Genomic DNA, 13,739 nt, shown 5'->3' with positions numbered 1-13,739 from the left:
GGCCATGTGATATTTGACGTGCCCAGAAGTGTGATGTATGTGTGTGGAGGTCAGGAGAGAAGTCAGGGCTGAGTATGAAGATTCGGGGAATTAGAAAGTAGAGGAAGTCAGAGGCATAGATTAGATCACCAAGGGCCTATGTAGAATCTGAGAAGAATATTGGACAGCAGAGGGAAGACCAACATTTAAGAGACTGGTGAAAGAAGAGGAGCCGATGAAAGACTGAAAATAAAGATACAAAGAGAACTCGGAATCAGATAATTATCTCAAAGAAGCCAAGGAACTAAACAATTTCTGAAAGGTTGAAGTGGTCAGTGGTACTAGATGTCAGAGGGAGGTCATGTAAAGTCCAAAACTGACCGTTGACTTTAGCAAATAACAGATCATTGGAAGGAAAAGTAAAAATGTGTGGAAAGTGAAAGTGCTATGTAAACACAAGCATTTTTGTTTGTTTTTGAGACGGAGTCTCACTCTGTCACCCAGGCTGGAGTGCAGAGGCGTGATCTCGGCTCACTGCAACCTCCACCTCCTGAGTTCAAGCGATTCTCCTGCCTCAGCCTCCCAAGTAACACAAACTCTTTTTTTGAGACAGAGTTTCACTCTCGTTGCCCAGGCTGGAGTGCAATGGCACAATCTCAGCTCACCGCAACCTCCGCCTCCCGGGTTCAAGCGATTCTCCTGCCTCAGCCTCCTGAGTAGCTGGGATTACAGGCATGCACCACCACACCCGGGTAATTTTGTATTTTTAATAGAGACGGGGTTTCTCCATGTTGGTCAGGCTGGTCTTGAACTACTGACCTCAGGTGATCCGCCCACCTCGGCCTCCCAAAGTCCTGGGATTACAGGCGTGAGCCACCGCGCCTGGCCCACGGACATTATTAATGAGAGCTGCTGAGCCTCCTCAGCTTCAGCAATATAATTAGTCTTCAAGTGACTGGAGATGCGGATGAAAGTACAGAAAGTGATTCTGATGCCCAAGCTCACCAGTCCAGGAAAACAGCCATTCGTTTCATCACTTTACAAGTACTTAAAACACTGGTCTCTAATTAGGGATATATGTTAGAATGACATGTGTAACATTTTTTACAAATACAGATACAGGATGCAGCTAAAGCTATGCATACAGGGAAATGTATAACCTTAAATACATATACTGTGTTAGAAATGAAAAAAGATACATAAGCATCCATCTCAAGAAGTTAGAAAAAGAACAGCAAATTAAATTCAAATAAAAGGCAGGAAATAAAGATAAGAGCAGAAGTTAATAAAATAGAAAACAGACAAAAGATCATCAAAGCCAAAATTTGATTCTTTGAAAACACGAAATAGACAAACCCTTGGCATGACTGATGAAGAAAAAATTAAGAGTGTGGAGATACCAACAACCAACATGAGGATTAAAAAGGGGATATCACTAAAGGTCCTATAGACATTAAAAGGATCTGAAAGGGGGCCGGGCGCAGTCACTCACTCCTGTAATCTCAGTACTTTGGGAGGCTGAGGCAGGCGGATCCCTTGAGATCGGGAGTTCGAGACCAGCCTGGCCAACATGGTGAAACTTCATCTCTACTAAAACTACAAAAATCAGCCGGGTGTGGTGGCACACACCTGTAATCCCAGCTACTCAGGAGGCTGAGACAGGAGGATCGCTTGAACCTCGGAGGCGGAGGTTGCAGTGAGCCGAGATTATGCCACTGCACTCTACCTTGGGTGACAGAGTGAGACCCTACCTCAAAAAAAAACAAAATGAAAAAAAAATTGAAAGGATATTATGAACTTTATGCAAATAAATTTTAATATATAGATGAAACTGACAAATTCCTATAAAAATTGAATCTGTAGGCCGGGCGCAGTGGCTCACACCTGTAATCCCAGCACTTTGGGAGGCTGAGGTGGGCGGATCACGAGGTCAGGAGATGGAGATCATCCTGGATAACACGGTGAAACTCCGTCTCTACTAAAAATACAAAATATTAGCCGAGCATGGTGGTGGGCACCTGTAGTCCCAGCTACTCGGGAGGCTGAGGCAGGAGAATGGCATGAACCTGGGGGATGGAGGTTGCAGTGAGCCGAGATCATGCCAGTGCAGTCTAGCCTGGGCAACAGAGTGAGACTCTGCCTCAAAACAAAACAAAACAAAACAAAACAAAACAAAACAAGAAGAATCTGTAACTTAAAACCTTTCTACAAAGAAAACTCTAGGCCCAGATCTTATCACTGGGGAATTTTATCAACATTTAAGGAAAAAAAAAATAACACTATCACTAATCTTGAAAAAAACTCTTCTAGAGAATTGGAAAAAGAAGGAATACTTTCCAGTTATGTTCTATGAGGCCAAAATAATTGTGATACCAAAATCTGTCAAAGACACCACAAGAAAAAAAAAATAAGCTAGTCTTTTTCATGAACACAGATAGAAAAGTCCTAAACAAAACATTATCAGACCAATCCAGCAACATATTAAAAAGATAATACAACATGACCAAGTTTGGCTTATTCCAGGAATGCAAAGTTGTTTTCAGTTTTGAAGTCAGTTAATGTACTTTACCACATTAACATAATAATGAAGAATAATCATATGCTTACCTCTATAAATGCAGACATAATAAAAATTGACAAAAATTTAACATTTATTCATAATTTAAAAAAATTTTTAAGAACAAAGTCTAGTCATATTCATGATGTTTTTAAAAAGCATTTAACAAATTAGAGATAATGGGGAACTTCCTAAATCTTATATGAGATATTTACAGAAAACCTACAACAAATAGTATACTTAATCATGAAATTATGAAAGGATCCCTCTGAGGTAAAAACAAGCATGATGCCTTCTGTGAGCCTTTTACTGAGTCCTAACCAGTGCAATAAAGCAAGAAAAGGAAATAAAAGGTATAAAGTTTGGAAATGAAAGAAATAAAACTATTACAGACAACATTATTGGGTATGCAGAAAATTCAAAGAATGTTCAGATAAACTAATAAAATTAGGAATCTAGGAATATTGTTGGAAATAAGTTCAATATATTTTTTAAAGTGCATTTTTATGGAATAATAACAAACAATTAGAAAATGCCATTTAAGAGGTAGGGATGGGGCTGACAAAGGAGCTAAAGATATGGCTGACAGGGTAGGAGTCATGGAGATATACAAAGAGGTGTCCAGTGGGTTGGGAGATTGGTTATTTATGGGGAGAGTGAAAAAATAAACAAATATATCAAAGATAATGGGAGGTAGGTCTTTCACAATTGGAGAAGCGAGTTACAAATATGGAAAGGGGCAACAGCAACAGTGAACCTTGTGGTTGAATTGAAATTGGAGGTATCAATGTGAATTTATGGTTTTTGATACATAGAGATAGATATAGAAATAGATATAGGTGTAGTGTATACACATATATTTAGAAAGGAATCAAAACCAATGCTATACAAACTCTTCCAGAAAATGGAAGAGGAAACATCCCAACTCATTTTATGTGGCCAGTATGACTCTGATACCAAAACCAGTACAAAAAAATAAAACTACAGATCAATATTCCTCTCAAACATAGACTTGAAGATCCTCAACAAAGTATTAACATATTGAATCCAGCAATATATGAAAATAAATACACATCACTGCCAAATGGGGCTTATTCTAGTAATCCAAGGCTGGTTTGTCATTTGAAAATTATTATAATCTACTATATTAACAGGTTAAAGAAGAAAAACCAACTTCAAAAAAATTGACTTCAAAAGCCTGTAATCCCAGCACTTTGGGAGGCTGAGGTGGGCAGATCACGAGGTCGGGCGTTCAAGACCAGCCTGGCTAACATGGTGAAACCCTGTCTCTACTAAAAATACAAAAATTAGCCAGGTGTGGTGGCACTCACCTGTAATCCCAGCTACTCAAGAGGCTGAGGCAGGAGAATTGCCTGAACCTGGGAGGTGGAGGTTGCAGTGAGCTGAGATCGCACCACTGCACTCCAGCCTGGGCGACAGAGTGAGACTACGTCTCAAAAAAAAAAAAAAAGAAAGAAAGAAAGAAAGAAAATGGATTTCAAATATTTACTGACTTAGTTCCAGTGAAATATAGAAACTTTACTCTTACATAGCTCCATTCAGTCCTACCCTTTGTTGTACTGTTGTTATCCACATTACATCTTTATATGTTACAAGCCCAACAACACATTGTTTGTAATTATTACTTTATATAATCTTATTATGTCTTTTAAAGAAACTGAGAGAAAAGACTGAGAGCAAGCGTAAATTTCTAAACCTTCTTATTTACCCTTTTGGTTCTTTTCATTTCTTCTTGTGGATTTGAGTTACCATGTCATTTTCTTAACCCAATAAAGCTTTATTCCTACTCATCACCTTTGTACTGTTATTGTCAAATACATTATTTATTACATTTCTACATGTTATAAGCCAAACAATAGTCTCTCTCTAAATATATATAGTACTTTTGCATATATATTAAGTTGCTTTTTAAATCAGCTTAGAGAATAAAGAAGGTACAATATGCAGTTATACTATCTCTTGATTACCTGCATAATTACCTCTACCAGTGCTTTTGTTTGTTTGATTTTCCTTCTTCGTATGAATTCACATTACTGTTTGTGGTTATCTGCTTTCAGCATGAAGGACTTTCTTTACTATTTTCTGGAAGGCAGATCTTCTAATAAAATATATATATATATGTTTTTATTTATCTGAGAATATCTTTATGTTCATGTTTATCTTCATAATTAAAATATAAAAATACAGTTTTGCTGGATGTAAGGTTTTTTTTCTTACTTTCAGTACTTTGCATGTGTCTCCTACTGCTTCTGGCCTTCTTTGTTTCAGAGAGAAGTTAGATATTATGTGATTAATCATTTTTCTCTTATGGCTTTATATATATTTTTTATATATATTTTTATATATTATATATATTTATAAATATTTTATATATATTATCTATATTTATAAATATTTTATATATATTATATATGTTTATATGTATATATTATATATATTTATATGTATATTTTATTTATATATATTTATATATATATTTTAGACGGAGTCTTGCTGTGTCACCAGGCTGGAGTGCAGTGGCACCATCTCGGCTCACTGCAACCTCTGCCTCCTGGGTTCAAACGATTCTCCTGCCTCAGCCTCCTGAGTAGCTGAGATTACAGGTGTGCGCCACCATGCCCAGCTAATTTTTGTATTTTTAGTAGAGACGGGGTTTCACCATTTTGGCCAGGATGGTCTCGATCTCTTGACCTCATGATCCACCTGCCTCGGCCTCCCAAAGTGCTGGGATTACAGGTGTGAGCCACCGTGGCCGGCCGGCTTTCAAGATTTTCTTATCTTTGGCTTTCAACATTTTGTTTTTGATGTGTCTGGATCTAGATTTCTTTGCATTTATCCTACTTGGAGTTTATTGTACTTCTTGGATGTGTAGGTTAATGTTTTTCAACAAATTTGAGATTTTTCAGCATTATTTATTTGAATATTTGTTGTTTTTCTCTCTTCTCCTAGTGCTCTCATTACAGTACCATATGTGGGTGCATTTAATGGATGCCCACATTTCTCTGAAACTCTGTTAATGTTAATTTTTCTTGATTTGTGTTTCTCTCTGTTCTTCCAATTGCACAATCTCTATTGAGCTATTTCAAGTTTGCCAGCTCAAATCTACTGTTGAGCCTTCCAGTGAATTTTTCGTTTTGGTTATTGTACTTTTCAACTCCAGAATTTCCATTTGATTTTTAAATTAATTTCTGTTTTCTTATTATATTCTTTATTTGATGAGGCTTGTCATCCTACCTTCCTTTAATTATTTAAGCATAGTTTCCTTTAGTTAATTGAACTTATTTGTATTAGCTACTTTGAAGTCTTTGTCCGCAAAATCTACCATCTGGGCCCCTTCAAAGGCAATTTCTATTGCCTGAATGCTTTCTTTCTTTCTTTCTTTTTCTTATTGGTTACACTCTTTTTGTTTGTTTGTTTGTTTATGTTTCAATTTTTTGTTGGCTGAATATTTTAGACAATATATTGTAGCAGTTCTGAATATGTGTCCCCCCAGGGCATTGTTGTTGGTTGGTTGGCTGATTATCTGTTTCGTGACTTGGCTGAGCTAATTCTGTAAAGTCTGTTTCTCCTGTAGTGTGCAGTGTCTCATATCACTACTCAGATCTATTTTTCATCTTTTCTTTTAGCCTGGCTACCTAGGGTTGCCCATGAGTTGCCTAAGCTGCTTATTAGTTACAGATGGTGCATAAACCCCCTTAGACAATTAGGTTTTTACCTTTTACTACCAGATTTATGTGTGGCTTGGAAAATGCTATCACAGTTCAGAGAGTGATGGCTTTTGCATCATGTTCAGTCAGAGACTGGTAGTTTGGATGACCCCTCTCTGATTGTTCATAAGAGGGTACAGCCTTGGGCATGCACAGAGTCTTCCAGGCTGCGAGGGATGAATATGATTTCATTTTTAAGCCTGGCTTCCTAGGAGATGCCCCTGGGTCGGGAGAGCTTAATGTTCAGCATTTGGTAGACTGTTGTGTTTGGTAGGCCCGTTGTGCCAGTGAGACTCTGCCCTATGTTAACGGGTCTTTGTGTAGCTTAGGAGATGCTTTCAAGTTTTCCCCATATCCCACTCTGACTGCACCTGAATCAGTACAGTCTAACACATACACAAGACCTTCCAGCCTCTAGAGTTGTCTGTTATCCCTGAAGGACTCTTCTTCTCTGTCCCTTTCCCTTGTTCTATCAAAATTCCACTCCTCTATATCATTTTGCTTACATCCTGGAGTTATCAGCCTCCTCTTAATCACTTTCCACCAAGATCTCCACTGTTTCAGACAATGCCCATAGGCATGGACTTTTCCATGTTCTATTCCAAATAAAGTCAGCCCCCTCAAGCAGAGCCGTAGAGCTCCCTGTCTTAGCACCTGACTTTCCCACAGACAGATCCTTTGCTCCACTGCACCAGAGCTGGGGCGGGGACCTGCTTTTCCAGGAGTAACATCCTCACTTCTGTGAGTGACACTTGAGGTGTGTGCATGTGTGTGCACACGCGTGTGTATGTGTGTGTGCACGTGTGTAAGCCCCTGGTCTTTTTGGCTTGCCCTTCATGGCTTGGAACTTTCACTCTATAAGCAAACTGGGTCAGGAATCATTAGGGCACAGTTATTCTCAGTATGCTGAGCTTAGAGTGGAGTTTCTTCCAACAAGTGACAATGGGCCGAGGGGAAGAGAGTCTGAGCCCTCTTGGCCACACCTGCTTGGAATAGAGCTTCTGCAACATGGGGCTGGGGTAAGAATAAGAAATCCCAGCAGTTTCCCTTTCCAGACCGAAACCATAGCCCAAGACCAGGAGCTATGGGGAGAGGGAGTCGCTTATCTTGGCCACACCTGCCCAGAGTGCACAGCAGTGAAGTTTCTGGAGCTGAGGCCGTAACAGAGCGAGTCATGGCTTAAATGCAGCAGACTCTGTTCTTACTGGGATTGAGTAGATTTTCTTGAATAAATGTTTTTCCATTTGCTGTATTCCCTGAGGACAATTTCCAGAGACATTTTATTTATTTTGTTTTAGACAGGGTCTCACTCTGTCACTGAGGCCGGAGGGCAGAGGTACACTCATAGCTCACTGCAGCCTCAGCCTCCCCAGTTCAAACCATCTTCCTGCCTCAGGCACATGCCACCATGCCCAGCTTATTATTTTTATTTTTATAAAGACAGGGTTTCACTATGTTACCCAGGCTATTCTCAAACTGCTGGGCTCAAGTGATCCTTCCACCTCAGCCTCCCAAAGTGTTGGGACTACAGATGTGATCCACTGCACCCAGCCTTCTAAAGACTTTAAATGATTATTTTTATCATATTTACCAGTTAACCTACATTGTCAGAGAGAAGGTCAAGTTGAGGTCCTTACCGTGCCATTCCAGAAGTCCACTCTCTCTGTGCTATTTTTGCAAGTTTCTGTGAATACATAATTATGTCAAAAATGTTTTGAAAAAACAGCAATAATTGGTTGGTTCTAGCCTTAAGAAACCTGTAGGATTCAGTCTTTACGTTCATAAAGTGAAAAAGAAATGAGAGTGTTTCATCTTCAGTAATTTGCAAGCGTCATAGAAAACAGAATGTGAACGTTCACAAGAAGCTATGTTTTGTGCTAACAGAAGGGCCTACAGCAGGAAAGGACGTTCTGCTCAGTCTAGTGGAGCACCTAAGGAGTTTGCACCCTTTTCTGTGTTAGGGTGTAAGTGTGTGTACACTCTTCACTGGATATGTCTTCCTCTCCTGCAGATTCGCTCAATTGTGTGGAATGCAGATGATAGCAAACTGATTTCTGGTGGCACAGATGGTGCTGTGTATGAATGGAATCTGTCCACAGGAAAGAGAGAGACAGAATGTGTGCTCAAGTCTTGCAGCTACAACTGTGTTACTGTCTCCCCCGATGCCAAAATTATCTTTGCTGTTGGATCAGACCACACCCTCAAGGAGATTGCAGATTCCTTGGTGAGTCTGCCCCTGCCCCGCCTCTGGGCTGGTGCACGGATCTGCAGGGACAGCTTCCCATGCTTACAGCACAAAGTATGCACGGAATGAGGGCCTCTGCATACAGGGCCCCTTCTTCCCAAGATAACATCAGGCTCCTCATTCCTTTTAGATTAGCTCAGTTATCGTCACTTCCTGAATTTCCTGCCTAGTTTCCTTCCTGACTGGGTGAAATTGTAAATTGCGGGGCTCTTTTTCATTTCCCTTTTACTTGCTGTCTGTAACTTCTCTCCCACCTTCCAGGCATGGAGGTCATGTCATCTCTAAACTGTACTCTTACCCTTGGTCTGCACTTACACTCCTGGGGTAAAAACCTAACTACGGTATGCACTGAGTAACACCAATGATGGACCACATGGACTGTAAGATTGTAATGCCATAAGATTATAATGCCAAATGTTCACTGTACCTTTTCTGTTTAGATACACAGATATTTTCCATTGCATCACAGTTGCCTACAGTATTCAGCATAGTCACATGCTGTTCAGGTTTGTAGCCTCGGAGCAGTAGGCTCTACCACATAGCCTAGGTGTATAGTAGGCTGTCGCAGCTAGGTTTGTGTAAATACACTCCGTGATGTTTGCGTGACAACATAGCCTAACCATGTATCCCATATCAAGCGATGCATGACTGTGCAGTTAGCTGCTCTCACCTAGGCTTGCCACTGTATTCTTTTGAAATCCCCAAACTCTGAAACCGTACAGTTACATTGGGCTCCAAATAGTGAAGGGAAAAGAGAGGAGCTCAGCAAGGATGCGTCATACAAACATGGGCTGTGCGCTCCTCCAGCTGGCTCCTCCCACTTTTCCTGTGACTGGTGCCTGGGAAAGTGCGTAGATACCACGGCAGCAAGCTAGCCCAAGGCAGATCTCCCCGTGGCTGGAACACAGCTGACAGTATGGTGACTCTCCTGTGTACCCCCGAGTAGCCCGGTCCTAATTCAATGGCAGCTATCAGTGCTGTGCCAGAATAAAGCCCCTTTAGGGCAGGGCCATGTTTTGCTCCTCTTGGCAGCCCTACTAGCTGGCACATTGTGTGGTGCACAGCATTCAACAAATGTGTGTGTAGGTATGAAAAATGCTCATCATCACTGGCCATCAGAGAAATGCAAATCAAAACCACAATGAGGTACCATCTCACACCAGTTAGAATGGCGATCATTAAAAAGTCAGGAAACAACAGGTGCTGGAGAGGATGTGGAGAAATAGGAATACTTTTACACTGTTGGTGGGACTGTAAACTAGTTCAACCATTGTGGAAGACAGTGTGGTGATTCCTCAAGGATCTAGAACTAGAAATACCATTTGACCCAGCCATCCCATTACTGGGTATATACCCAAAGGATTATAAATCATGCTGCTATAAAGACACATGCACACGTATGTTTATTGTGGCACTATTCACAATAGCAAAGACTTGGAACCAACCCAAATCAATGATAGACTGGATTAAGAAAATGTGGCACATATACACCATGGAATACTATGCAGCCATAAAAAAGGATGAGTTCATGTCCTTTGTAGGGACGTGGATGAAGCTGGAAACCATCATTCTGAGCAAACTATCGCAAGGACAGAAAACGAAGCACCGCATATTCTCACTCATAGGTGGGCATTGAACAATGAGAGCACTTGGACACAGGGTGGGGAACACCACACAACGGGGCCTGTCGTGGGATGGGGGGAACAGGGAGGGATAGCATTAGGAGATATACCTAATGTAAATGACGAGTTAATGGGTGCAGCACACCAACATGGCACATGTATACATATGTAACAAACCTGCACGTTGTGCACGTGTACCCTAGAACTTAAAGTATAATAATAATAATAAAAGAAAAAAAAATATGTGTGTAGGTGGGTGGGTGGATGAGTGCATGAATGAGTGAGGGAATGAAGGGGCGCTCTGGTAGTACAGTAGTCCCACCTTACCCACAGTTTCAGTTACCTGTGGTCAACCAAGGTCCAAAAACAGGTGAGTACCATACTGTGAGTAAGATATTTTGAGAGAGAGAAACCACATTCACACAGCTTTTATACAGTATTCTTATAACCGTTCTATTTTATTATTAGGTATTATTTATCTCTTACTGGACCTAATTTATAAATTAAACCATATCATAGTTATGTACGTATAGGAGAAAACCATAGTATTTATAGGGTTCAGTACTATCTGTGGTTTCAGGCACCACTGGGGATCTTGGAACATATCCCTCAAGGATAAGGGGAGACTAATGTATGGTTTTGCTTATGTAATGAGCATTAATAAATGCTTGCTGAATGCATTTATGAGCAATAGCCCATTCTTATTTTGAAATGCACCCATGCATAGCAGTCAAAGCAGAGACTGGAGCCCGCTCAGGTACATGAGTTGAAGCAAATGCCTTTCACACAGATGGTCCGTCATCTGTAGACTAGGGATAACAGTAACTGCCTCAGAGGGTTTCGTGAGGATTGAATGAGTTGCAACATGGAGAAGGCACAGAACAGTGCTTGGCACATAGTAAGTGCTATATGAATATCTCTCTCTATTAGTATTATTCCTAACTCATGAACCTGGTTATTTACCAGCAACACAACAAGGAATATCTAGTTTGCACCTTTTTTTGTGCTAGGCACTATACCGGATGCCAAAAGGGATAGAAAAAGCATTTTTTAAAGACAAGCCCCTAGGGATCTGTTAGAGCAGAGGGCGAGAGAGTATGGCACTGGGACGTGGGGGCCACAGCTCGACCCCTCACACTGAGCAGAGCTGCCTGTGTCCCAGATCCTTCGAGAGATATCGGCGTTTGATGTCACCTACACCGCCATTGTCATCTCGCATTCTGGACGCATGATGTTTGTGGGCACCTCGGTGGGAACCATTCGTGCCATGAAGTACCCTCTGCCTCTGCAGAAGGAATTCAATGAGTACCAGGCCCATGCCGGTCCTATCACCAAGGTGAGCAGGGCCCTCTCCCCAGGAACCCAGTCCCACACCTGCCTGCTACGTGCCTTGTTCATCCCTTCAACCTCCCAATGTCTTTTCTCTCTCCTTCTTCTCTCTTATTTATTCATCCATCATTCATTGAATCACCATCTATTGACTATGAATATACTCTTTGTTTAAACTACTTCCAGGAATTTAGCCTAGGAAATCATCAGAGATACACCTAAAAATGTATATACAACGTTTCCACCATAATATTATGCATAATAAGGGGCCGTTTGGTGGATGCCGTAGCTGCCGTGAGTGTGGGCTGCACTTGACCACAGCTGCCTCCTCCTCCAGAGAATACCCCAGACTGAAAGGAGCCATAGCCCTGAAGATTGGCCCCTACCTCTCCCTGAGGGTACAAAAGGCCACCCCAGGGGCAATACCATGAGTACACATTTGTAAATTGTCCTTCCTTTCACCCTCCTCATAAAGTAGTATCTATGTTCAGCAGTCAAAATGTGGAAGCAACCAAGCGTCCATCGACAGACGAATGCATAAGCAAAAGATGGTATATCTATACAATGGAACAATATCCTGCCTAAAAAGGAAGGGAATTCTGCAGTGTGCTACCACATGGATGAACCTTGAGGATGTTATGCTAAATTAAATAAGGCCAACCACAAAAAGATAAGTACAGTGTGATTCCACTTTTAGGAGATACTTAGAGCAGTCAGAATCACACAGACAGAGTGGTGGTTGGCAGGGGCTGCAGGAAGGGGGAATGAGGAATGATTGTTTCATAGGTATAGAGTTTTGGTTTTACAAGACAAAAGGGTTATGGGGGTAGTTGGTGGCAATGGCTGCACAACATTACAAACGTATTTAATAACACGAACTGTACACTTGAAAATGGTTAAGATAGCAAATTTTACAGAATATGTATTTTACGACAATTTAAAAAATGAAATAAAAAAGAATTATCTTGCACGCGAAATGGTTGCCAAGAAATCATAGCCAATAGTAAATTAAAAGTTATTCATAGTGCAAAAAAAAAAAAAAAGTAATGTCTATACCTACACTGGACCCCCCAAAAAACAGGCACTGGGAAGGTATGTGTGTCTTCTTCCTTACTCTCTCTTTCTGCAGATTGAATGACACAGCACCTGAGGTTTTGAATTATGTCCCAAACTCCTTAGTGGCTTACCTGTAACACTAGCTGTATTAAGAAAAGGTTTCTCATTATAAAACAGAACATTTCTGTACCAAGCCTGGGCCCTGGGTCCAAAGTAAATTACTACAACATATTCCACCTCTTCCCTTCAGATCTGCTAAGTTTTGTGGATAACATATTTATTTTTCTGATTATAGAAGCAATGCATATTTATTTTAAAAATAAAAATCCTTGCCAGGCGCAGTGGCTCATGCCTGTAATCCTAGCACTTTGGAAGCCCAAGGCGGGCAGATCATGAGGTCAGGAGATAGAGACCATCCTGGCTAACACGGTGAAACCCTGTCTCTACTAAAAATACAAAAAATTAGCCGGGCGTGGTGGCACGTACCTGTAGTCCCAGCTACTCGGGAGACTGAGGCAGGAGAATCACTTGAACCTGGGAGGCGGAGGTTTCAGTGAGCCGAGATCGCACCACTACATTCCAGCCTGGGCAACAGAGCGAGATTCTGTCTCAAAAAAAAAAAAAAAAAAAAAAATCCTCATAATGGTATCATCATTTCTTTGATGCATTTCCTTCTACATTTCCATGTGTGTGTGCTTTAAATAAAATTAAGATCATACTGTGAGGCCAGTGTCGTGGCCTGCTAGTTTTTAACTTCACACTACTGTAAGCGTTTGTCCATACAATTAAATATTCCTCAGAAGCATGATTTTAGTAGCTACGCAAATATCCTATCCTATGATGGACTGTAACTTACTAACTCTTCTCTTGCAATTAGGCATTTAAATTATCTTATGATCTTTATGATCTATAGTGAACAGCCCAGTTTACAAATTTATATGTGCATCTCTGATTCTCTCCTAAGACTAAATTCCTAGAGAGAGAATTCCTGATTTCAAGAGTATTGCCATTCTCAAGATTCTTGACACATACTGCCGATTGTGAGAAGACATTTTTCACAGTTAATCCTTTTGTTTTAACTTTTTATCTTGAAATACTTATAGGTTTAGAGGAAATTTTAAAGATGGCACAGAGTTGCCATGTATCCCTCAATCAGTTTCCCCCAGTAATTACATCTTCTAGAACTGTAGCAAAATATCAAACCAGAACATTGACATGGTCCA

General features: G+C 40.7%; 1 protein-coding gene across 20 annotated transcripts in view; it reads left to right on the top strand.

Moving 5' to 3' along the window:
* CFAP57 (cilia and flagella associated protein 57) overlaps positions 1 to 13,739 on the top strand; it is an 84,758-nt gene that overhangs the window by 28,843 nt on the left and 42,176 nt on the right. For 8 of the 20 annotated variants that reach the window (XR_010146877.1, XR_010146876.1, XM_063781725.1 and 5 more), the window contains 2 exons: positions 8,276 to 8,488; positions 11,294 to 11,467. The exons of 4 other annotated variants lie outside the window; for them this stretch is intronic. Coding sequence is in view for 13 of the 16 variants with exons in the window: in XM_063781725.1 (XP_063637795.1) it covers positions 8,276 to 8,488; positions 11,294 to 11,467 (387 nt within the window). In the remaining 3 variants the exon portion in view is untranslated. The remainder of the gene's footprint in view (positions 1 to 8,275; positions 8,489 to 11,293; positions 11,468 to 13,739) is intronic. 8 more of the 20 variants (XR_010146881.1, XM_024345077.2, XM_054666017.1 and 5 more) reach the window with 2 other exon arrangements.

This window comes from Pan troglodytes, chromosome 1, assembly GCF_028858775.2.
Source record: "Pan troglodytes isolate AG18354 chromosome 1, NHGRI_mPanTro3-v2.0_pri, whole genome shotgun sequence".
NCBI classification, from domain to species: domain Eukaryota; kingdom Metazoa; phylum Chordata; class Mammalia; order Primates; family Hominidae; genus Pan; species Pan troglodytes.
Note: the sequence above shows the minus strand (reverse complement) of the source record. Positions and strands in the feature narration are given on the sequence as shown.